Source organism: Ipomoea nil, unplaced genomic scaffold (genome assembly GCF_001879475.1).
Source record: "Ipomoea nil cultivar Tokyo-kokei standard unplaced genomic scaffold, Asagao_1.1 scaffold0875, whole genome shotgun sequence".
NCBI lineage: Eukaryota > Viridiplantae > Streptophyta > Magnoliopsida > Solanales > Convolvulaceae > Ipomoea > Ipomoea nil.
The window spans coordinates 281875-305797 of NW_017617303.1; the positions used below are offsets into that span (position 1 = coordinate 281875).

At 37.8% G+C, this 23923-nt stretch overlaps 2 protein-coding genes across 5 annotated transcripts; both read left to right on the forward strand.

Annotated features, from left to right (window-relative positions):
- Positions 1 to 3704: 3704 nt before the first annotated feature.
- Positions 3705 to 5505, forward strand: LOC109178925 (xyloglucan 6-xylosyltransferase 2-like). Its single transcript, XM_019328476.1, has one exon. The coding sequence runs from the start codon at positions 3838 to 3840 to the stop codon at positions 5203 to 5205; it is 1368 nt and encodes a 455-aa protein (XP_019184021.1). The 5' UTR covers positions 3705 to 3837; the 3' UTR covers positions 5206 to 5505.
- Positions 5506 to 12506: 7001 nt separating this feature from the next.
- Positions 12507 to 23157, forward strand: LOC109178980. Of its 4 annotated transcripts, XM_019328531.1 has the most exons (21): positions 12507 to 12801; positions 12972 to 13258; positions 13353 to 13446; positions 13583 to 13665; positions 14122 to 14339; positions 14439 to 14565; positions 14692 to 14774; positions 14978 to 15187; positions 15660 to 16016; positions 16260 to 16428; positions 17283 to 17474; positions 17612 to 17821; positions 17913 to 18005; positions 18235 to 18449; positions 18788 to 19336; positions 19426 to 19506; positions 19646 to 19731; positions 20660 to 21424; positions 22267 to 22417; positions 22527 to 22614; positions 22668 to 23157. In XM_019328531.1, exons 1-20 carry the CDS (start codon positions 12681 to 12683, stop codon positions 22609 to 22611), a joined length of 4176 nt encoding a protein of 1391 aa, XP_019184076.1. In that variant the 5' UTR covers positions 12507 to 12680; the 3' UTR covers positions 22612 to 22614; positions 22668 to 23157. The 4 variants fall into 4 exon arrangements, with proteins under 4 accessions (XP_019184076.1, XP_019184079.1, XP_019184078.1 ...); XM_019328532.1 differs by lacking the exons at positions 12507 to 12801; positions 12972 to 13258 and adding an exon at positions 13821 to 13872 and having other exon boundaries at positions 13354 to 13446; XM_019328534.1 differs by lacking the exons at positions 20660 to 21424; positions 22267 to 22417; positions 22527 to 22614; positions 22668 to 23157 and adding exons at positions 20283 to 20331; positions 20520 to 20532.
- The last annotated feature ends 766 nt before the right edge of the window (positions 23158 to 23923 follow it).

Below are 23923 nucleotides of genomic sequence, written 5' to 3' on the forward strand. Positions count from 1 at the left end.
TACTACAAGCGGAGGAATTATGTCCCCGAAGGTCGCCAAGCCGCGGGCCCCGAGCTCCGCGGCGACGCGAGTAGGCCTCCCGAGATGAGAGGTCGGGAAACAAGTGGTCGAGCTCCAAGCACCAATCGTGACGAGGCCGAGCAGCTCCGTAAGCGAATGAACGAGCTCCTAGAGGGGATGGTCGCGCCCCAACAAGCTACCACCTTGTTGACCCACCCCGTTGAGGGGCTCCAAAGAGATGTCTGAACCCTCTTGCTTGGCCCCGACGTCTCTCGAGGGGTGCCTACATTTACCCCGGCCCTCCCAAGGGGGCGTGATAGGTCGAGCACCCGGCTCCCCCGAACCCCAGGAGCTCAAATATTGACATATGTTCCCCATGGTCGCGGTCGTTCGCGCCGGCCCCGACCTTGGCATTTCCCTAACGGTAGTACAGGGGGGACGCCCCCACTCACTACCTAACGGAAGAACATGTTATGGGTTACTTGCCCCTCGACAAGGACGAAGCCAAGCCGGTGGGGAGAACCTACATAGTCCCCCGTGATATACACTACAAGAAGTCCTCCAATGACACCTTGCTACATTAGGTGTCAGTCATAGAGGAGGTCCACAAAGGGACCTGCCCGGTCCACCGGGTCGTCCGTCCTCTCCAATGATGTTTCAAGAGGTCGTCTGTCCTCTTCAATGATGTTTCAAGAGGTCGTCCGTCCTCTCCAATGATGTTTCAAGAGGTCGCCCGTCCTCTCCAATGATGTTTCAAGAGGTCGCCCGTCCTCTCCAATGATGTTTCAAGAGGTCGCCCGTCCTTTCCAATGATGTTTCAAGAGGTCGCCCGTCCTCTCCAATGATGTTTCAAGAGGTCGCCCGTCCTCTCCAATGATGTTTCAAGAGGTCGTCCGTCCTCTCCAATGATGTTTCAAGAGGTTGTCCGTCCTCTCCAATGATGTTTCAAGAGGTCGTCCGTCCTCTCCAATGATGTTTCAAGAGGTCGTCCGTCCTCTTCAATGATGTTTCAAGATGTCGTCCGTCCTCTCCAATGATGTTTCAAGAGGTCGTCCGTCCTCTCCAATGATGTTTCAAGAGGTCGCCCGTCCTCTCCTACAACGTTTTAAGAGGTGGAGTGTCCCCTTCAACGATGTTTCAAGTCCCCCCGACGATGTTGTAAGAATCGAGTACTCACCCGACCTCCCCAAGCATACCCTAAGGGGGCACGAGGTCCGACCTCGCGTACCAACCCCGACGGAGGAGCTCGGTGGCTAAGTCCGGCAGGACTCGGCCCAAGCGGCTTGCGCACCCTAAGGGGGCACGAGGTCCGACCTCGCGTACCAACCCCGACGGGAGAGTCCGATGGCTTAGTCCGACAGGACTTAGCTCATGCGGATGGCGCACCCTAAGGGGGCACGAGGTCCGACCTCGCGTACCAACCCCGACGGAAGAGCCCGGTGGCTTAGTCCGGTAGGACTAGGCTCATGCGGCTAACGTACCCTAAGGGGGCACGAGGTCCGACCTCGCGTACCAACCCCGACGGAGGAGCCCGGTGGCTTAGTCTAGGAGGACTAGGCTCAAGCGGTTAACATAAGGCATTGTGCTAAAAAAAAAATTTTTGAATCAATAAGGGGGAGCTGATTGTCCATTCAAAACGCCAAGTCAATACAATGTGCCCACCTCCCGGAGGCAAGAGCATAGAGTATGCCCACCTCCCGAAGGCAAGAGCATAAGGTGTGCCCACCTCCCGGAAGTAAGAGCATAAGGTGTGCCCACCTCCCAGAAGCAAGAGCATAGAGTATGCCCACCTCCCGGAGGCAAGAGCGTAAGGTGTGCCCACCTCCCGGAAGCAAGAGCATAAGATGTGCCCACCTCCGGGAGGGGAAGCATGCTTATCGAAGCAAGGTACAAAAGGACACACCTCCCGGAGGGGGCCATAAAATATGCCCACCTCCCAGAGGGGAGTCATAAAATGTGCCCAACTACCGGAGGGGAGACATAAAATGTGCCCGCCTCCCGGAGGAGAGACACAAATGTGCCTACCTCCGGGGGGAGAGGCATGTTAGGAAAAGTACAAAGTCGTGGAGCGGAAGACGAGACCCATATGATAATGAAGGGGTGACACTAATCAAGCCGCTATCAAGTCTAATCCTTGAGGTTGGGGCCGGCCACGTTGGGGTCGGTCACGTTGGGGTCGGTCATGTTGGGGTCGGCCACGTTGGGGTCGGCCACGTTGGAGTCGGTCACGTTGGGGTCGGCCACGTTGGGGTTGGTCACGTTGGGGTCGGGCACGTTGGGGTCGGCCACGTTGGGGTCGGCCGTGTGGGGCTCGGACCCATGGAGTGCGACTCGTGTTTACTCTACTTCATCAACGAACTTCGGTCCAAGATGCCTCGACACAAGGCACCTCGGCCCAAGAGGGGCTACCTCATGAGCTCACCCGGGAGGAGGACAACTACCTCATGAGCTCGCCCAAAAGTGAACTCAGAAATCAAAGTCTCATACACGATGCCAGGGAGTCCAAGACTTGTTAGTGTTCTTACGGAAGAGAATAAGTCCCGATTGCGATGGAATCACAGCAAAGTCGGCCGAAGAGGAATGCGGAAGAGAAGAAGTCTCGCTCATGATGGATATATTATGATTGGAGCAAACTGACCCGGGAAAGCGGAACAATAAAGTATGGAATAGACCCGGGGCAAAGTGGTTGGGCCCCGTGCTCGGCCCAAGGTGCCTCGGACATGGTGAGCTCGGTCACAGAAGGTCGGCTAAATTATCAACTCGGGGCAAGCGCACAGGAGTCGGCTCGCAAGGTGTCTACTCTCTATCGTTATCGACTTATCACAACGAAGAGAGTGGGGGACTCGTGATGGATATATTGGACCCGGAGCGAACCGACCCGGGGAGACCGACCCGAGAAGTCCCCCGGCCCAGTCAAGTGGGCCGTGGCCGAGTCGGCCCAAGGCATCTCGTCCTTGGGCCGAGTCCAGCCACGGGTGGGCTCGGTACACCCGAGCCCACCACCATGGACTCGGCCACTGACCGGCCGGTCCATGGTGGACTCGGCTAGGCCGAGCTTGGCAGCTCGGCCGTGCCGAGTCGGCCCGCCTTGGACCCGGTCCCGGGGGGACCCGGTCAAAGCGGGCCGATCCAACTAACCCCGATCCTAGGGGTGCGGTTGGGGAGTTTTGAGCTGATATAAAAGGACTCCCTCTTGTCCTAACAAGGGGACTGATCACTACCTGATTATTACACAACAGATTCCTAAATTGCTATCTTCTAGCATTATTGTCCTATTAAGTCTTGTAATAGCTTATTAACGGCAATCAATACAAATATACGGTCCCCAGCGACCTACGGTCCCTGCGACCTTATTATATCTTTGCGTCCAATTATTTATCTCGTACGTATACTTATCCGGGTTTAATAATTCGGGATACCCCGGGGAATTAAATCCATCAATACTAAATGTGACTTTAATAAATTCTGAACCACTCATTCTAAAAATACAACACATTAAACATTGAGACTTTAATGCGGGTATGATAACTATTTTGTTTATTAGAAACGAATATTTATTCAAAATTCACCGTATAATTTGTAGACGAACAGGGGTCAAACTGTTATTTTAGGGATGGGGGGTTGAAAATATCGTTAATAAAGAAAAGGAAATTTAAAAATATTTGACCATGTAAGAATTGATTTTCATGGATCCTACATTCTTCATTCCAACGTTTTCTTTCCATTTCCTTTCTTCTCTACCATCGCCACCTTTCTCTGCCATTACAAATCTCCGATTTCTCAATTTCTCGAGTTTGCGTTCCCATTGCGGATTGCGATTCCCGGTTTCCGACGAAAATGCTGGAACGGTTCTTGAATCCGCGGCGGGCGTGGCATGTCCGGCGAATTATGCGCAGCTGTAAACTAACGCTCTTCTGCCTCATCCTCACCGTCGTCGTCCTACGTGGCACTATCGGCGCCGGAAAATTCTGGACCCCCGAGCAGGACTTGAAGGAGATTCGCGACACCCTCACGTATTACCGTAAACTGACGGAGCCGCGCCGCGTCCTGGAAGAATCCCGACGAGCCACCGTGTTCTCCGGCGTCGACGACGACTCCGGCGGCGCTAAAAGCTACAATGGCTTCGACATAACTAAGATTATGGTGGATGAAGACGACGGGGATCCGGACATCAAGCGGGATCCGACCCAGCCGTATAGCCTCGGGCCGAAGATCACCGATTGGGATCGGCAGAGAGGGCTATGGTTGAGGAGAAATCGAGATTTTCCGAATTTTCACCGGCGCAATAAGCCTAGGGTTATGTTAGTTACCGGGTCATCACCGAAACCGTGTGAGAACCCGATAGGGGATCATTACTTGTTAAAGTCGATTAAGAACAAGATTGATTATTGTAGGTTACACAGGATTGAGATTTTCTATAATATGGCTCTTCTCGATGCAGAAATGGCCGGATTTTGGGCCAAACTCCCATTGATTAGAAAGCTTATGCTATCCCACCCAGAAGTTGAGTTCTTCTGGTGGATGGACAGTGATGCCATGTTTACAGACATGGCTTTTGAGCTGCCATGGGAGAGGTACAAAGAATACAACCTAGTAATGCACGGTTGGGATCATATGGTGTATGGGGACAAGAATTGGGTTGGATTGAACACTGGTAGCTTTTTGCTCAGAAATTCCCAATGGTCACTGGACATTCTTGATGAATTGGCACCCATGGGGCCAAAAGGGAAGGTTAGGGAAGAAGCAGGGAAAATTCTGACTAAGGAGCTTAAGGGGAGGCCAGTTTTCGAGGCTGATGATCAATCTGCAATGGTGTATTTGTTGGCAACCCAGAAGGAGAGGTGGGGGGCTAAGGTTTATCTGGAGAGCTCATATTTCTTGCATGGTTACTGGGGGATATTGGTGGACAAATATGAGGAAATGATGGAGATTTATCACCCTGGCTTTGGTGATCATAGGTGGCCATTGGTGACACATTTTGTGGGGTGCAAGCCTTGCTTGAAGTTCGGGGATTATCCCGTCGAGAGGTGCTTGAAGCAAATGGATCGCGCTTTCAACTTCGGGGATAACCAGATTCTGCAGATGTATGGGTTTGTGCATAAGTCTCTGGCGAGTAAGCGTGTTAAGAGGGTTCGAAACGAAACGAGCAATCCCCTTGACACGAGAGACGAATTCGGGTTGCTTCATCCTCCCTTCAAGGTATAGCTACTAGCTAAGCTAGCACACATACATTTAGATAGAGATCAGATAGAGAGATATATATATGCCATTATACACAATTTATACATTCCACAATATCAGTTTTTCCCTTTAACCAGTTTCTTGTCCCTTAGCTTGTTGTAGATTCTTCAATGGTTTTAACTGCAGTATCACATATAACACAAGTAGTCAAATTCTCAACTTTTTTTCCCCACCAAAACTATGATGTCAGTATACATTTGTAAGTTTGAAGAATGAGAAACAGTAAATGGATGTGGTTTTCTCCCACATATATTTTTGGCTGGGAAAATTTGCTGAATGTGTTTTTCCTGTTAAGTCTTGAGCACAAATGCACAATGATCTTGAGAGAATGATGTTCAAGTTTTGGAGGGGGGAAAGCTCACTATCTTCTTGGCAACTTCACTGGAAGGTTTCTGCCATGGCTCACTTTAAGGTATTTTGATGGTTGCCTCTTAAGCATCCCCGTTTGGGTTTTTTTTCATGGTTTTTTGCAAAACAAAAATCACCAAATGGGTTAACTAAGGTAGGATAGTTTTTGGGTGAATTTTTTCTAAATAGTTATGCCATGGATCCGGTACACCTTGTAAGGTGGACCTAGGTCAAAATACACAATTTATATATTGTATATTTACAATTTATATATTGAATGTTTACAATTCAAATTGTGAACATTTAGTATGTAAATTGTGAATATTTAGTATATTTAGTATATAATAAAATTGTGAACATTCAATAGGTAAATTATGAATATTCAGCATGTAAATTGAGAACATTCAGTATGTAAATTGTGAGTATTTAGTATGTAAAAATCGTGAATATTCAGTATGTAAATTGTGAACATACCGTATATAAATTATGTATATTTGGATTCGTTTCCACAGAATAATTTGTCATTTTTTTCTCCTGCAATATAAGTTTTTTATGGGCCCCACTACTTAGAAACATAAAAAAAGGTATGTTGCCTGGCCGTCACGTTTGGGCTACATCCGCGTCCAGAGTGCAGTACAAGCGCCAACTGGGTGCATGACTTGTTCATTGTTTTTTTTTTTTTTTTTTTTTTCCTCTTTTCTCCTACTTGGACATATAAAAACCAATGAAAAGAACTCCTACTATTGAAGTTGCTCAAGAGCATCACCATTTATGAATTTTGGAGAGATTTTTGCAGCATGAAAAACCAAGCAAAGGTTAGATGGGAAGAGTAGGTTTTTGTTCTTTGGGTTCTCTTGCAACAATTGGTTTTTAGGAAATTTAAAAGAAAAAAAAAAAAACAAAAACAAAACAAAAAAACAAATACACAGTGAGACGCGCAAATGCATTTCACTGCCCAACCAACAGATGCGTGCCCGCTGACTTGTTTCAGAGTGGCTGCCAGCTGGCGGTCACTAGAGATGAGAAAAAAAATCGGATCGATCGATGACCGATAATTGAACCGACGAAAATTTTAATTTTTGGTCGGTTATCGATTATTACCTTTAAAAAAAATTAAGTCATTTCAACTTTTTGATCGGTTATCGAATTTAGGCCATAAACAAAATAACCGATCAAAAAACCGAGAAAGAAGCCTACACATTTTGACTTAGCCAATTACTTTTTTATTTTAATATGTATGCACTATGCAGTAATTGTATATTTGTATTTATTTTATGCAGTAATGCAGTATGCATGTATCTAGTAATCTAGTATGAACTAAGTGAAAATATAAAATTACAAATTTGGAAATATAAAATTCAGTATTAATTTACAGATTGATTTAAATTAATTTACATCTAGCAATCTAGTATGAACTAACATGGTGTTTGGTTGGAAGAGGGGAATTATGTAGGAAATAAATTGCAATTCCATGGGAGATGAATTACTGGGAATAAAGTGAAAATTTAAATTTCAGTGTTTTGTTTACAGGAATTGAATTACTGAGAATTTCAATTCCAATGTTTTGTATACATGGAAATTGAAAGGGAATAATTAGTATAAAGTCCAAAATGCTTATTGTTGTTGTGGTATTAATTTTAGGTTTAAAAAGTGGATGGGTAATGTTGTTTCATCACTAGCTTTTTTTCTTCATAAAATCCCAGGAATTAAAATCCCAGGGGTACATGGAATTTTAATTCCATGGAAATAGAGGAATTGCAATTCCTTCCAACCAAACTAAGGAATTTTATGGCCTTTGGAATTAGGTGGGAATTAAGTGGGAAAGGAATTTAAATTCCCTCCAACCAAACGCCCAGTAAGTGAAAATATCAAATATGTGGTCAAAATTTACAGATTTGAACAACAGTACACTATAGATAAATTTACAGATTAAAATTTTGAGTTTAAATTACATTTTTAAAGAAATTTCAGCCTGTTAGGCAATTAAGTTCGATTAAAAATAACCAATCGAAATTTTCAATTTTTGGTTAGTTCAGTTATGATATATCCGCCGATTATGCAAAGGTCATGAATTTTTCGATTATTTCGGTTATTAACTGAAAACCGATCGATGTTCACCCCTAACGGTCACTCTGAAATAAATTTTGTTTTGTTTTGTTTTGTTTTGTTTTTTTTTTTTTGTTTTTTTTTTCAAGCTGGAACCGCCAACTTCTATTATTTATTTATTTATTATTATTATTATTTTTTTTGTTTTTCTTGTTTAATTTTGTTGTTAAATTTTTTAAATTTGAACAACAAATTTATGCAATGTAAATATAGTATATAGTTTGATACCATATTATTCGACTTGAAAATTTATAATTATAAAAATATTTTAATTTTGACATGTTTAATTTAAATATAATAATTGTAATTATAATTTTTTATAATGATAATAAATAAAGAAATAATTAAAATATATTTGGGTCTACAAAAATTTGAGAAAAAACCCTAAAACTAATGGGGAGATAAAGGATGCAAGGTTTTTGGTGGATATCTTATAAATGGCATCCTTTACCCTTATTTGTAGACTTAAAAAAAAATACTATTGACTCTATTACAATGTAGTATTTTAATTTTTTAAATTAAGAATTAGATTTTAAATGTTTTTATTGTTAAAAATTATAATTATTTAACATTATGACTAAGAGTTGACGGGAAATAGAGAATCTCCGTCTCCGCCAAATTCCTTGTGGGGACGGGGATGATGAGTATTTCCAATTCTCCACCGTGGACGAGGACGGAGAATATACTCTCCGCCCCGTTGCCATCCCTATTTGGTTGTTTAAATGTATAATAAATCATTATATTGTGGATCCAAGTTTCACCATCCGTATTATGGACTCTAATTCAGATTATGTACATACAATTAATATATTACCCATACTTTCGAACATTCGGTTGACATAATGTACATAATAATTGAATAATGTACAAAATTTAGTAAAGGCATGTGTACATCTAGACCAAAGTCCACAATACTCATGATAGATCCTTAATAAAAGCTAACATCATTTACTCTTATTAAATTTTATTTTATAAAAATGTCCAATGCATAATAAATAAATAAATAAAGATAGTAAAACTATATGATTTGAATAAATAAACAAACACATAAATCTTTCTTCCCAAAACAAAGACATAAATCTTATCACTATTAAAAGATGACATTTTTATTTTTGATGAAAAGAAAGATTATTGTATCTCATAAAATTATTAAAAACTACATTAAATTTAGTAAAAATTGTGTTTTAAAATGATTATACTTTTCGCAAATGCAAACTATTTTTCTGATAATTTCTGTTTTAAAAATCTCCTATGAGATTGTATCGTGGATGGAATCGGATACTTTGTAAGTATTATATTTTTTCACATAAGTATTACAATTTTCATCATAAGTAACTCTTCAACTCTTAATATTATATTTTGATTTAAAAGTATTATATTTTTCTTTATCAAAAGTATTACATTTTTCGTCATAAATATTACACTTCCTCTTATAAGTAACAATTAAAAAATTTATCAATTATTAATATTAATTTTTTTTCCTCATAAGTAACTATTCAACCCTACATACTACATTTCGATTTAAATGTATTATATTTTTTTTCAGAAGTATTACACTTTTCATTATAAGTAACAAACAATGTATTCCTAATTAATATTACATTTTTCATCATAAGTATTACACATGACCAGACCCATCTCACTTATAAGGATATGTGAAACGGTATGATCTCATAGATAAAGATCCGTGAGACGACCTCACACGATACTCATTCAAACAAGAATGTTTTGTTTGCATTAAGATAACAATATATTCTACATCAAGTATTAGTAATATAAGAATGAAAGACAAACTCATTTTTTAAGTGAGTTTTTATTTATTATGTTTTTCTTTTTTAGAATAAGTTTTTATTTATTTTTTTAATAAATAAAAATTATATATTTGTACTTTACATAGTGAGCGTAGAATTGACAAAATGAAAAAATATTGAAGGTAGAATTGGTAAAAATGTATAAATGTACATTACAAAAATCAACAAAGAAATGCACTTAATGACATTTTTTGAATGACATTTAATCATTAACAATTGTATTTTAATTTCAATTAAGGACTAATGTTAGAAAAAATGTCAAAAGGAAAAATATGAAGGTACAACTGGGAAAAAATGTAAATGTATAACACAAAAAATAAACACATAATACAACTTATACTGTCAACACAATTTATATTCTAGTAGGGGAGCACATGTCCCCCCCCCCCCCCCCCCCCCCTCGCATTTAATGTGATATTTATAGGAGAGCAGGGGGAAACACATGGTAGAAGCTCGGCATGTGTTGCTCATGCACAAGGACAAATTGGGGGCCCTTCCAATTCCTCCACGTGCACAGAGGTTCTTGACGCCCTCATTCTTGCTGCAATCGGGGTTGACTAAAGGGATTGATGTTCCGTGCACTAAGTGGAGGAGATCGATCGAGCATCTCGTCCCGACCTAAGATGATCGGGAAGACCCTAAAGGTAAGGAAGTATGGTCGCTAACTATGCCTCTACTCGACCCTTCATGACATGTTGGGTCGAGTTGCTTTGAAGTCGGTAAATGCTCGTGACTAATTCCTCTTGATAGTATGCCTGGATATCGAGCCGGCCGGTATACGATACGTAAAGGTAACAAGATCTTAGGTATATTACTTATCACAATTCACAACCACTATACTTTAAGTGGTTACTTCTTCATATTTGTGGATATGACATGTTATATTCAACCTCACAAGTACATTAAACGATATCAATGTATTGGACCGTTCTTGAGTCTTCCACGAGGTCTTGGAAGGTAAAACACCTCAAGTAAACTTCTTTGTTAATGGTAACCATTATAATTTGGGCTATTACTTAGCAATAGAAATATATCCAAGTTGGGATACCTTTGTGAAGTCAATCTTGCTATCGTAACCATTATTGTGTTAATGATAACCATTATAAACTTAACGATGTGGAAGTATAACCCAATAATCCTAGTCTTAGTAAAAAATTCAAAACCCACGCACCTTGTCAAAATAGTTCCAATTGTTATAGCATGGACCATGGTCCACCTTATATTATGGACCCTTGTCAAAAAATTATGTGTTTGAAACATATTATGTACTACTAATTTATTTATAGACACATAATATGTTAACTATAGATACATAATTTAAAAGTCATTTTGAATAAAGGTCCACAATGTAATGTGTACCTTAGTCCATTATATAATTTGCCAACTAATTCAAGTGATCAACCAATTAACGTTTAGCTTTCTTTCAGCGGCACCACAAGAAATCGGAAGAAACTTGGGTTATTAAAAATAAAATTAAAGGAAAAATGACACAGTGTCCCCATGAATTGTATCATATAGCGCTTTTCCCCTTGAATTATTCATGTATCCATATTTGCCTCCTCAGTTATTTTAAAAGTGTCAGTTTTCCATTTTAGGTTAAGTGGACATTTTTATCCTTAAAAATAAGTATCACATTTATTTTTCTTTTCTGACAAATTATTGTTTATATGTAGCCATGTAGGGATTACAACGGTTCATTTAAACCGACCAGACACTGTAGCAACCCAACAGAAACTATAGAGATGGTTCCGGTTCCAATTCAAAATTGGAAACAAAATAAAATAAAGTAAAATAATTATTGAATTTTTACTATTTTAAAAATAGAAAATAGAATTTGCAAATAATAATAATAATAATAATAATAATAACCAAACAAACAAAAAAAGGGTTCAAATCGGAACCGCTGGTTATGGTTTATCATTTCTTGGAACCGTGAATTGGAACCGAACTGCGGTCATATCTATTTATATGGGGATCAAAATAAATGCAAAAAAAAAAAAAAACCTGACATGATTTGTAAATATTATAATTATAATTTTAAGCCAATGTTAGTAATATTATAATTATAATAATTGATAGGGACTATACTTTACTCGTATACTTAATTACTTATACATGTGCTCGGTATATGTACATGGAACTGACCATCTTGTGTTTTACCCGACCCGAGCATAGTTAGAAAATGACCCCTTATGATTAGTAGAAGGCACTCGCACCCGGGGTGAAATTTCCGACAACATTTGATCAAGAAGACCATCCCGAGCACCAGACCCCTATTACTAAAGAATTAATATAACTCGATCGCATTGCCCAATCACATCATGATAATATCGGTGTCAGGAATCTTAGGACATGCGAAACCATATGAACTACTCTCATTGCAGCCGGTGCATGAAGGATATGTGGCCGATATGCCGGACTCCTGACATATGTCTCATTCATACTTCTATATAAGGCACATTTAACACTTGGAAGGGGGACTTTTGGATTTTAGACTAGATACCACTAAGCTCATGGACGTCTGGCCTCATATTCAGTTACCTGATACCTTATACTGACAAAAAACAACACACCTGCGTATTTGTCAAATCAATAATTAATGATTTTTTACTTGTATTTAAATCTTAAATATGTTAGTAACATTAGCTTAAAATTATAATTATAATATTTGTAAATTATGTATATTATTTGTGTTTAAGTTTTAATTATGTTACTAGCATTAACTTAAAATTATAATTATAATATTTGCAAATGGTGTATGTTATTTTTCACATTTATTCTGATTCTCATTTATAAATAATTTATTAGAAAAGAAAAATAAATAAAATATTTATTTTTAATGATTTAAAAATCCATTTAATTTAATATAAGAAGGAGAAAGTTATCACTTTTAAAATAATTAAGGGACTAAAATGAATAGATAAAGATTGAGGGGGAAAAACTATATACATATAATTCAGGAGAATAAAGTGTCATTTTTTCAAAATTAAATTAAAAACCCAAAACCCTAACCGGGTTTTTGAAATTTAGAGCAACCACAAAACCCCGGGGATGCTCTAATCCGACCGGAATCCGACGTACAACGGTGGACGGCCGCAAATAAAATCTTTCTGTTCTACATTTTGATTCTTGTGTAGTAAAATTAATATAGAGCAGCAACAATCGACCACCAGAATGATCGAGCACAAGGAGGAGGATTGGTGTCTCTGGCGAGGGCAGTACCTCGGAGAAATCTCTGCCCTGTGTTTTCTCCATCTTCCTCCTCACCTCTCTTCTCTTCCCTATCTTCTAGCCGGTCTTCTCCTCTCTCTCTCTCTCTCTCTCTTGCTATTTAAATTATTATTATACCTTCTCTTTTCTGAATGAGTAAATGAATGATTATCTTATGTTAGTTGAACAAGTACCTTGAAGTACTCCACGCTATTCGGCTACTAATTTCGTTAATTTTTTCTTTTGGACATTTAGGAACTGGATCGCAAATTCTTGTCTACGATTTAGCCAGCGGGCTCATTATACGATCCTTTGAAGTTTTCGATGGAGTTCGAGTTCATGGAATTTCTCTGGGGTCTTTCAGTGATGACTCCACTACTGCCACCTTCAAGATTGCAGTTTTCGGGGAGAGAAGAGTTAAATTATTCAGTTTGCTAATAAATTCACTTGCTCACCCACGGGAATCTCTTCATTTGTCATTAACTCTAATGCAGTCGCTGCCAAGACTTGGCCACTGGGTCTTGGACGTTGCCTTCTTCCATGTAACCCAACTAATTTCGGTTTTTGTACTTTAATATTCTAACAAAATGGCTTCTTTTCCTTCTTATACTCAGTTATTATTACTTATAATGGCAGGGGAACCAGTGGCTTGCAATTGGATGCAGTGACAATTCTGTTTATTTCTGGAACATGTTGAGATGTAAGGTGCTTTCTCAAGTGAGCTGTTCAGGTGTGTTCATCAATTTTTTTCTAGTGAACTAGATTATCTTTGAGCTTTGTAGAGCTATACTTGTCTGCAATATTTAGTACCATAGCATATTGTTCTCTTATCAATTGGACGGAGTGTTTACTTACTGAATTTGTAGAGAGGTGCCTGTTATACTCTATGCGTATCTGGGGAAATGAAGTTGATTCTCTCCGTGTTGCCTCGGGTACAATTTTTAATGAGGTAACTGATGTGTATCTCCCTGACATATCAATCCAGAATTGGATCCATACAACATATGAGTTTTAATGTAAAAATATACATATTTAGTGAACTTATGAATTAATTAGCCCCAGGAATGCAATCCTCTCATCTCATCCAGAAATTATGACATGCAGGCTTCTTACACTGTCATCGTTTAAAAGGGGTGGGGCCTGGTGGTTTAAATTTGTTTGTTACTTGTCCTTTTTAATTCACAAGTTTCATTACTGCACTGAAAAATTATAAAAGCTAGCTTTTAAATGGTTATGTCATATGTGATTGGATGTTTGTTGCTGAACTAGTGAAAATAAATATATTTCAGTTGCAATAAACAGTAATAATGATTCTTGTAGAATATGTTGCAGTTTTATATTTGAATTTTCCTCTAGTTGAATCCCTATCTTTAAAAATTTGAAAGACACTATTGTCTCTTGGCAGGTTATTGTCTGGAAATTGGATAGCACAAATGATGCTCCTGCGTTTGGAAGTCCTGCTGTGGATAATGTAAACCTGACGAATGAAAAGGACAATCATCTTCCTATTCAGCCATATACAGCTATTAATTTATTCCGACTGATTGGACATGAAGGTTCAATTTTTCGCCTTGCTTGGTCACCTGATGGGTCAAAAATAGTATCTGTTTCTGATGATCGGAGGTAGATGTTTGTTGTCTTTTGTGCTGAGTGTTTACTGTTTAATAATGTACAGAACAATTTAAGTTGTAATGATGCTTAATTTATTCCTGGCTGCCGCAGTGCTCGTGTTTGGATACTTGATGAGAGCAAATGCCTTCAGTGCTCTGTGGAGGGTCCTAATCAATCTGTCAGCTCTGTTCTATTTGGTCACACTGCCAGGGTTTGGGATTGCTGTATATTTGACCATGTAAGTTCTGGAAATACTTTTCTGTATTATGCCTGAATACAAGTCATTTGAATTATTTACTCCTCTTGGAATATTTCATGTTTGGATCATGATCTCTCACTCCATCTCTTTTCTGACTTTGTTCAGTTGATTGTTACTGCTGGCGAGGACTGCACATGTCGAATATGGGGACTGGATGGTGCACAACTTAATTTGATCAAAGAGCACATGTGAGTTACATGACAAATTTGCATTGTCAATTCGTATACATGTTTTTGTGGTTGTATTCTCTGTTGATGAAGATGGATGTGTTATTTTAACCTTTAGTATACCTTTGTGGGTATCTTGTTGAGTATTAAAATAGTCAATTGCAACTCATGTCTCAACATGCTTACTGTGCCACTATTTTCTACCTTACCATCTTATTCTGCAGTGGGAGAGGGGTATGGCGGTGTGCCTATGATCCTGATTTTTCACTGCTTGTTACTGCGGGATTTGATTCTGCCATAAAGGTTCACCAGCTGCAGACTTCTCCTGAATTTTTGGGCAAAATTGTTGGGGCACAAGAGTTGTCAACTTATGAAAAGGACACCTTTAAACTTTCTATTCCGAATTCCACAGAGCATGTTGGCCACATGGATAGGTAACTAATATAATAATTTAATCATGCTGCTTGAAGTATTCCAAGTTTCATCGCCTGTTACTTTTGGCATTAAAATTCAATGAAATAAATTATATTTTTCTTTCTCTAGTCGGGGAAAAGGTGTTAAACTTTTACCACTGTACTGTTTTACTAGAATCTATTAGATCCAGTTAACATACTGGATGAGGAAAATCTGCTATCTATGAATGAAACACATTGTTTTTACTAGCCAAGCCTTACTCTAGTCATTTGATTTCAGTCATCAGATTTTAGAGCATTTCAGTAGCTTCTGCATGCCTTTTTTCATAATTCTTCCCGAGTCAAGGTTTTGTGCTCAAATTATCTGGTTTTACTTTGAACTTACAGAATTTTTATGGTCACTATTTTCTTTCTTCATCTACTCACAAATTCTATACCATCCTCGCATCAGATAGTATGTGTTAACTGGTTTTTTTTGGATGAATTCTTGCAGCAAGAGTGAATATGTTCGGTGTTTGCATTTCTCATGTGAAGATTCTCTTTATATTGCCACAAACAATGGCTATGTATACCATGCTAAATTATGTCATACAGGACGTGCTAGTTGGACTAAACTTCTACACATTGGGGAGGATGCACCAATCGTTTGTATGGACATGTTATCAAACCGGTCTGATCCCTCTTGTGGAATTGACGATTGGGTTGCAGTTGGAGATGGTAAAGGTAGAATGATGATTGCCCACCTTGCTGGTGATGTTTGTAGTCCTAAAGTTGAGTGCTCTTTAACTTGGTCGGCTGAAATTGAGCGGCAGCTTTTGGGAACTTATTGGTGCATCTCACTGGGATATAGGTATCTAATTATTCTCACTTAATGAAGATAGGGATTAATATGTCCACAGGCTTTTGAAACTTGAAACATATCTCACGAAAAGAATGGTATTGTTCTCCCATGTAGAGACAGTCTAATGTCTCTTTGTAGAAACACTACTTCTCTAGACTATTATAGGAGTTTGTTCAAGCATACTAGAAAAAGCATACTTGAAATTAGATTTTGCTTTTATCTCTGACTAAGTGAGGTGTATATCTTGTATAGGTTCATCTTCACTGTGGATCCTAGAGGGAGGTTGAAGCTCTGGAGGCTATGGAACCCTCAGTCATCTGTTTCTCATGTAGAGGCTGATTATCGTCCAGAATTGGTATCTGAATTTGTCTCTTGTGTCGGGATGCGGATAATTTGCTTGGATGCATCACTTGAGGATGAGGTTAATGACATTTATTAGTTCTGTATGTAGTTATTTTCTAAGTCAGTTTACCTCTCAGCAGATTAAAACTATAATGCTACATATAATGAAAATGAAACTTATCATAAGGGGAAAATGAATTTATAATTCCAGTCCTAAATCCTGCTGCTAAAATTTAAGATAATCTTGAGAAGTCTGAATCAACTTTTTGAATTATTCTCCTTTTTTACATTCTAATTTCTATTTTTTTAATTCTTTACATATGTCAATATTTGCTATTTGTGAACACTAACTTTTAGTATGTTGATCTTGCATTTTCTTAGAAGCAAATAATAGATCTTTCTAGTGGTTATTTCGATTATTACCAAGACTTATTATTGTTGTTTGGCTAAAATATAAATTTCGTCTCCTAAGTTATCATTGTGTGGTCAATTTTGCCTTTTATATATATATTTATATATAGTCAGTTTTAGTTTATATTTTCAATATTTAGGTTAATTTGATCATTTTGACCCAACCCTTCAATGTTATCATGTCAACATGTAACCTTTCAGCCTTGCAAGGTGCATGAAATGCAGTGAACTGACATCACAGATGAATATGAAAATTGATTTTTTTTTTATTTTTCATTTTTATATTAACAAGTGGCAAGTTATATTGGTACTCTATAACTTGAAGTTGTTGGATAATGGATATATGTGGATGGATTGTTAACACTAGTAATGAAACAATCCAATTGACTAAATATTGAAAACATAGAGGCTAAATTTGTATTTTTTCCATTGTTATTTTCTTTTGATGTGAAATGTCTTCGTATTTTATAGAATGTTCAAATCAATTCACTGCATCTGATGCGTTTATCTACTTGTACACAGGTGCTAGTGTGTGGGGACATCCGTGGAAATGTTTTGCTGTTTCCTTTGAAAAAGAATCTACTATATAACTCACCTATAACTTTAGAAGAGAATGTATCTCCACTGGCTTTTTTCAAAGGAGCTCATGGAATATCAACAGTTTGTAGTGTTTCAATTGTTGGCTCTGGTCCAAGTCAACTTGATATACATTCTGTATGGCCCTCTTATTTGAGATTCCTCTCCTGCCTTCACTTCACCTGTGATTATAAATAGCTTTGTATATCACTAAAAGAATATTTGTTCATTCTATATTCACTATTTTGTTATCTGTATTTTTAAAAAAATTTCAGACTGGAGGAGATGGATGCATATGCTACTTTGAATATGATAGAAATCAAAAGAATTTAGAATTCACAGGAATCAAGCAAGTGAAAGAACTAAGCACTGTACAATCAGTCTACTCCAATGCTGACTACAATGACAAATTGCCAAGTGGTAGCTATGCTATAGGTTTTACATCGTCAGAGTTTATAATATGGAATTTAAGTTCTGAAAGAAAGGTAATTCCCCCTCCCTCCCTCTCGTCCTCACCCCTCAACATTTAGTTTTCTCCTTTGTAAACTCCGTCTCCTACATTGTGTGTTGGAACAGGTTGTACAAATATTATGCGGTGGATGGCGACGTCCTCATTCATATTATCTTGGTCGTTCTCCTGAGATGAAGAATTGCTTTGCATTTGTGAAGGTTTTTTCTGTTTCCATGTTCTACGTTATTCATGTTCCATAAAGGGTTCTGAACAAATAAAGAAGTTAAACTCCTAATCTGGATTACTTACAAGTGCCTGGAAAAGTAGAATTGGACTGTATACTTTTATGAGCTCACACCCAAAAAAAGAACCTTTTTAAATGTATGATCATTTTTTGGGGGTCTGATGAGTATTCATGTTTAACACTTGTAATGTGGGACTATGCAGGATGGAATCATTTATATTCATAGGTACTGGGTGGAAGAGAATGACAGGGAGATGTACCCAAAAAATTTGCATTTGCAGTTCCATGGGAGGGAGATACATTCCTTAAGTTTCATTCATCCGGATCCATCATACAGTCCAAATGGGAAACAGAGTTACTTTTCTGAATCTAGCTGGATTGCAACAGGTTGTGAAGATGGAACTGTGCGACTGACAAGGTGCAATAGCTTCATTTGTTATTTTGTTAGACATCTTGTTTTATATTGAATTTATTTCCAACCTTGAATTTTTATTATCAACTTCCCCTCGTAGTTTGGGGTTCTGGCAATGCTGGGAGACATCTCATTTTACATTACTACTACTACTACTACAAGTTAAGTCTGCTAACATCTGTCTTCCCCATACCTGCATGACTTGGGCCTGTATGCAATGCTTAGAACTTTTTAAAAGTTTAGCTGCAATAGAAAACTGTGCAAAAGAAATGATCAACTTGGGATTTCAACTGCTATTAAATGTGTCAATAGTGTTGTTGCAATTTGATGACCATAATTCTCAGGTATGAAGCAGAAACTGAGAGTTGGTTAACTTCCATGCTACTTGGAGAACACGTTGGTGGATCGGCTGTGAGATCAATATGCTCTGTTTCGAAGATTCATAGAATAATGCTGAAGGCAACTGATAAGTCTGAAAAGGTGCAACGACAAATGGGAAACTTGGAGGACCAAGAAAATCATTTATTACTGATATCAGTTGGTGCAAAAAGGGTAATTACTGCATGGAAACAAAAAATTAGGTCAATAGACCAAAGGATAGAATCCCAGTACTGCAAACATGATAACAGAGATGGAATTACATCTCATGGTTCTTCATCATCCAAAAAATTATCACCTCCGTTATTCCAGTGGCTTTCTAGTGATATGCCTACTAGAAATAACAATGGCATACGTGAAAGCACTTCGAAGATAATTGGAGCAGTTGAAAATGACCAACCATTTCCATCAAAAGGCAGTGAGATAGAATCAAAATCTTACCTTCTAGATAGATCTGAAAATGATTGGAGATATCTGGCAGTTACTGCATTCCTTGTTAAAGGATCAGACTCAAGGTCAGTAAATCAACAATTAGCTCCTTGTTTAACACTCTTTTGTGTAAGTTACTTTAATTTGAAATAACTGGACTTTGTTCTGTCTTCAGGACCACGGTTTGCTTCATCATTGTTGCCTCTTCAGATGCTACACTTTCATTACGGGCTCTGATATTACCGCATCGACTCTGGTATGCACAGTTGTCTTTTCCTTTGCTACTTCTGAGTTTTTTCTTTTTCCCCCGTACACTTTGCAGAATCAGGATGGAGTTGCATGTCTTTAGTCCTGTCTTAACTTGTTTTGCTTCCTTATTATTCAATAATTGTTAGGTTTGATGTTGCTCTGCTGACTCCCTTGTCATCTCCAGTTCTAGCTTTGCAGCACGTCATTGTTCCCAGGCATTTGCTATCTGAAGGTTAGTTAAGCACAAGCCTACTGCAACCACTTTTTTTTTTCTTTTTGGCCTTGTGAAATCTTTATGAGCTTGTTCAGGAAACAAATAATTTTGGTTAATTCTCCAAAATTTTGGAAAAACAGTGGAACAATAGAGAATGTGTTCAAGTTATTTATTTTTCTCCAATGTGGAAAATGCTCCCTTGTATTCCAGTTTCCCAACTTTCTTTCAAAATGGAAAACACAGGTGAACAATACTTTCTAAACTGTTCACCCATGTTGTGTTCTGTAGTCTTCCTCCATGGAACTGGATGGCAGAACACGTGTTTTTTTTTTTTCCCTGAAAGGAACCAACCTGCTCTGTTATTCTTTTTGTTTTTGTTTGTTTGTTTGTTATTATTATTATTATTATTATTATTATTTTTTTTTTTTTTTTTTTTTTTTTTTTGGGGGGCTCCTCCACCGAACCATGGAAAAGTTGGTGGCTTGGTGCCAACCTGTTCATTTAATATTTAAAAAAAAAAAAAAAAATTCCTTCACCTCCCCTTCTCCTTCTTAACTTCTTTTCCTTAGATCTGTCACCACCACCCGCCACCACCAAGTGGGAAAAATAAATGGAGAGGTGAGGAAGAAGCTGTGCAGAGAGGGAGAGAGGAGGATTTGGTCTGATGATAAATGGGCCTAAAAATTCCTATATAGATACATCATATTTGAACTCTTTTTTGTGACTCACTTTTAGTTTTAAGTGAAGATTGTTACTGCCATCTTTTCTTTTGTTTCATTAATTCATCATTGGGACCTGCTCGGTAGTCCCCCATCAGGCATCAGCTTTGGTATATATCTGGATATTCCAACAATGACATGTTTTACATTCTTGGTGGGGAGTTCTGCAAGTTCTTCCTTCTGTTTTTATTAATAAAATTCTGGTGATTGCAATCTTGGTTGTGCAGAGAACGTTCAGATTGGAGATCTGTATATGGTAATTAGTGGATCAACAGATGGAAGTATTGCACTTTGGGATCTCACTGATCATGTTGAAAACTTTATGCAACTATTATCAACCCTTGAAATGGAAAAGGGTATAGATAACCAGAAAAGACCACGCACAGGCAGAGGAAGTCAAGGTGGACGATGGTGGAGATCTCTTGGCAGTCATGCCTCCAAGAAAAGACCAGGTGGTGAGCGGTTGAATGATCCTTCTTTGACAGAAAAAGGGCAAAACAGTTCATCTTTAACAACAAAAAAGGCAAACGACGCATCTTTACAAAATTATGATGCGGACTGTCTAGCTGGATGTTTCCATACTAAGCAAAGTAGGCATGTTTCTTCTGAAGGTAATCATAACGCATCACTCCTTAGAAAAGAGAAAACAGATGTCTCATCCCTGGATATCTGTGAAATAGGCCCCTTGCATGTCTTTAACGATATGCATCAGTCAGGTGTAAACTGTCTTCATGTTTCACATGTCAACAAGCCAACAGCTTCAGATTCAACGTTTAAGTTTTGTGTTTTAAGTGGAGGTGATGATCAGTCACTTAACTGCCTTACATTTGTTTTCACTGCCACCCAAAATTTGGAACTTCTTAATTTGGAGGCAGATATCTCCCCGTCAAGAAATATGGAAAGTAACATTTATTATTGTCAAATCCATAACCATCAAATGAGGCTTTTATCTGTTGATAAGATCAGCTCGGCTCACTCGTCTGCTGTCAAAGGTTTGTCATCTTAAGTTATGAACATTACTATTACGTTATTTTTCCCTTTTTTGTTGGCATGTGCAATCATTTCTATTGTCCTTTCATATGCATCCACATTCATTGACATTGGCTATTATTACCACCTCAAATTGCCCACATACCAATATACTTTTGGTTTGTGCTAATAACATATAATGTAGTTCTCCCTCTATCCCATTTTATCTTATTAAGTATTTTCTTTTTTTGGTCAATTTGATTAAATTTTGACCTAAGGTTTTGATATTGATAAACTAAATATTTGAAAGTAAAAATTACAAATTATGACCATTGGAAAATGAAAGAAGACATAACAAACAAGGTAATTGGAATATACTCTTACCATTTTATCTCATCTCATGTTATATTTACTACTACATATTTGAGAGTCAAATCTGTTCTTAAATCAAAATTTACCTTAATATTTTTCCTACAATTTTGAAGAGACATGAGAGCTGATTTGTGTTTGAGTTAATTGCTCTAGTTCATTAATCGCTTGTATAGTTGAAGTTTTCTATTAAACAACAGATTTTCTTGGTTCAAGTGGCTTCCCTATTGTAGGCCTTGCATTATTTTGTTATTTAGTCAAAGTGCATATTTTTACAAACCTAAAATGCCATTCCATTAACTACCATCCCTTCCAACTTCTAAAACTAAAATTCCATTTCTTACTTTCCCAAACGAATTGTTTGCATTCAAGGTTTGATCTGAACTGAACTTTTAGGGATTATATTAAAATTCTCTAGGAAATTTATACAGAATTTGGCTTACAAGTTACAAATGATGAAAATCTAATACACACCCACCCACACACATATATACAGGTGTTTGGACAGATGGTAGATGGGTATTCTCCACCGGCCTTGATCAGCGTGTGAGATGTTGGAATATTGAACAAGGGAAACTTATTGAGCGTGCTCATCTAGTTATCAGTGTGCCAGAGCCTGAGGCGTTGGATGCTAGACCTTGCGACAGGTAACCAAATTGAATGGTCGTTGATGACTGTATCTATTTCGTGTATGAAACCAAATAGGCAATTTTCTAGATGTATATTGATGCATTTGCTTATTATTATTATACCCAGGGATCACTATCAGATTGCAGTTGCTGGCAGAGGCATGCAAATGGTTGAGTTCTATGCACCTGGCAAAATGAATTGCGGAAAGTAATGCATTTTCCCCAACCCTCCCAATCTCCCATGCATCATGTGAAGTTATGGCGCCATATTTTGAGCATCAAAGGTAAGTTGCTGCACATACAGCTTAAGAGGAGCCATTACCAAACCACCCACCCCACAATGTTTTATACGGATCGAGTACATGTTTACAAGAGAAATGTTAAGAATAACAATTTCGAAAGAAGTTCATACTATTGAGAAGTACACTTCAACTGGTCGATCAAGTGGACAGGGATTCATTAGTGTATTAAGATGGTGATTAACTTCACACCCGCAAAGCTAATGTGATTATGATGAGGACGAGGACGAGGAGGAGGCTTATCGAGTGGGCAGGTGGAACTGGAATTAATCACTGGCGGGTAACTAAAATGTTATTTATTTGCAGGACAGGAAGAACAAGTAGATGTGTTTTTTTTTCCTGTTACATTCACAATTGTTAGGATCTACTACTTCCAAAGTTTTGTAATTTTTCACCTATTTCTCTTACATTTCAAAAATAGAATAGTAATTTTAACAATAAACTATTTTATCACTTGGTTCAGTCTTAACTTCTTTATATATATATATATATATATATATATATATATATATATATATATATATATATATATATATATATATATATTTATTTATTGTAGAAGATCCTTGCCATGCCTAATATTCCCAACCAGGATATTTATTTAAAAAATTGTATTCCCAACCTTTATTTCGCAATCAGGATATGTATTCCCAACCAAAATAGTTAATACATCAACCGAATCAATAATAATAAACAAAAAGCAAATAAAGGTTCATGTATTAATACTATTTTTATCATCAAATTCTTCAAGTGTTTGTGGATATTTTCGTCCAAGATATTTATGGTACAACAATATCTTACAACTGACAATGCAATGTACAAAAGATTAACGGAAAGGCAAATAATTAAAGGGTACTGATAACATAAATTAGAACATGGATATGTGTGCGTATAGCGTACATACTATATCAAGATGGGTATAACAATAAAAATGCTTTGTATGACCACTCAAGTAGAAGGTGATCAAGAGAATAGTTGAGACTAAGGACAATGGGATGGCTATGATAAGTAGCTAGTATAAATTATGATATGACAGGTAGAAAATGAGGTTGTTGTGGCTAGTTGATTATGTGGGGTAGTAACTTCAACAACTTAGGCTAATTACATCAAGGATGAGACTTGCAAGATGATGTGGCTACACAAGTAGAAAAAAATTTAATATTCTTATTGCTTAAATGTATTGTAAGCTTGAAAAGTATAAAAAAGGCTGACGCATGACAACACG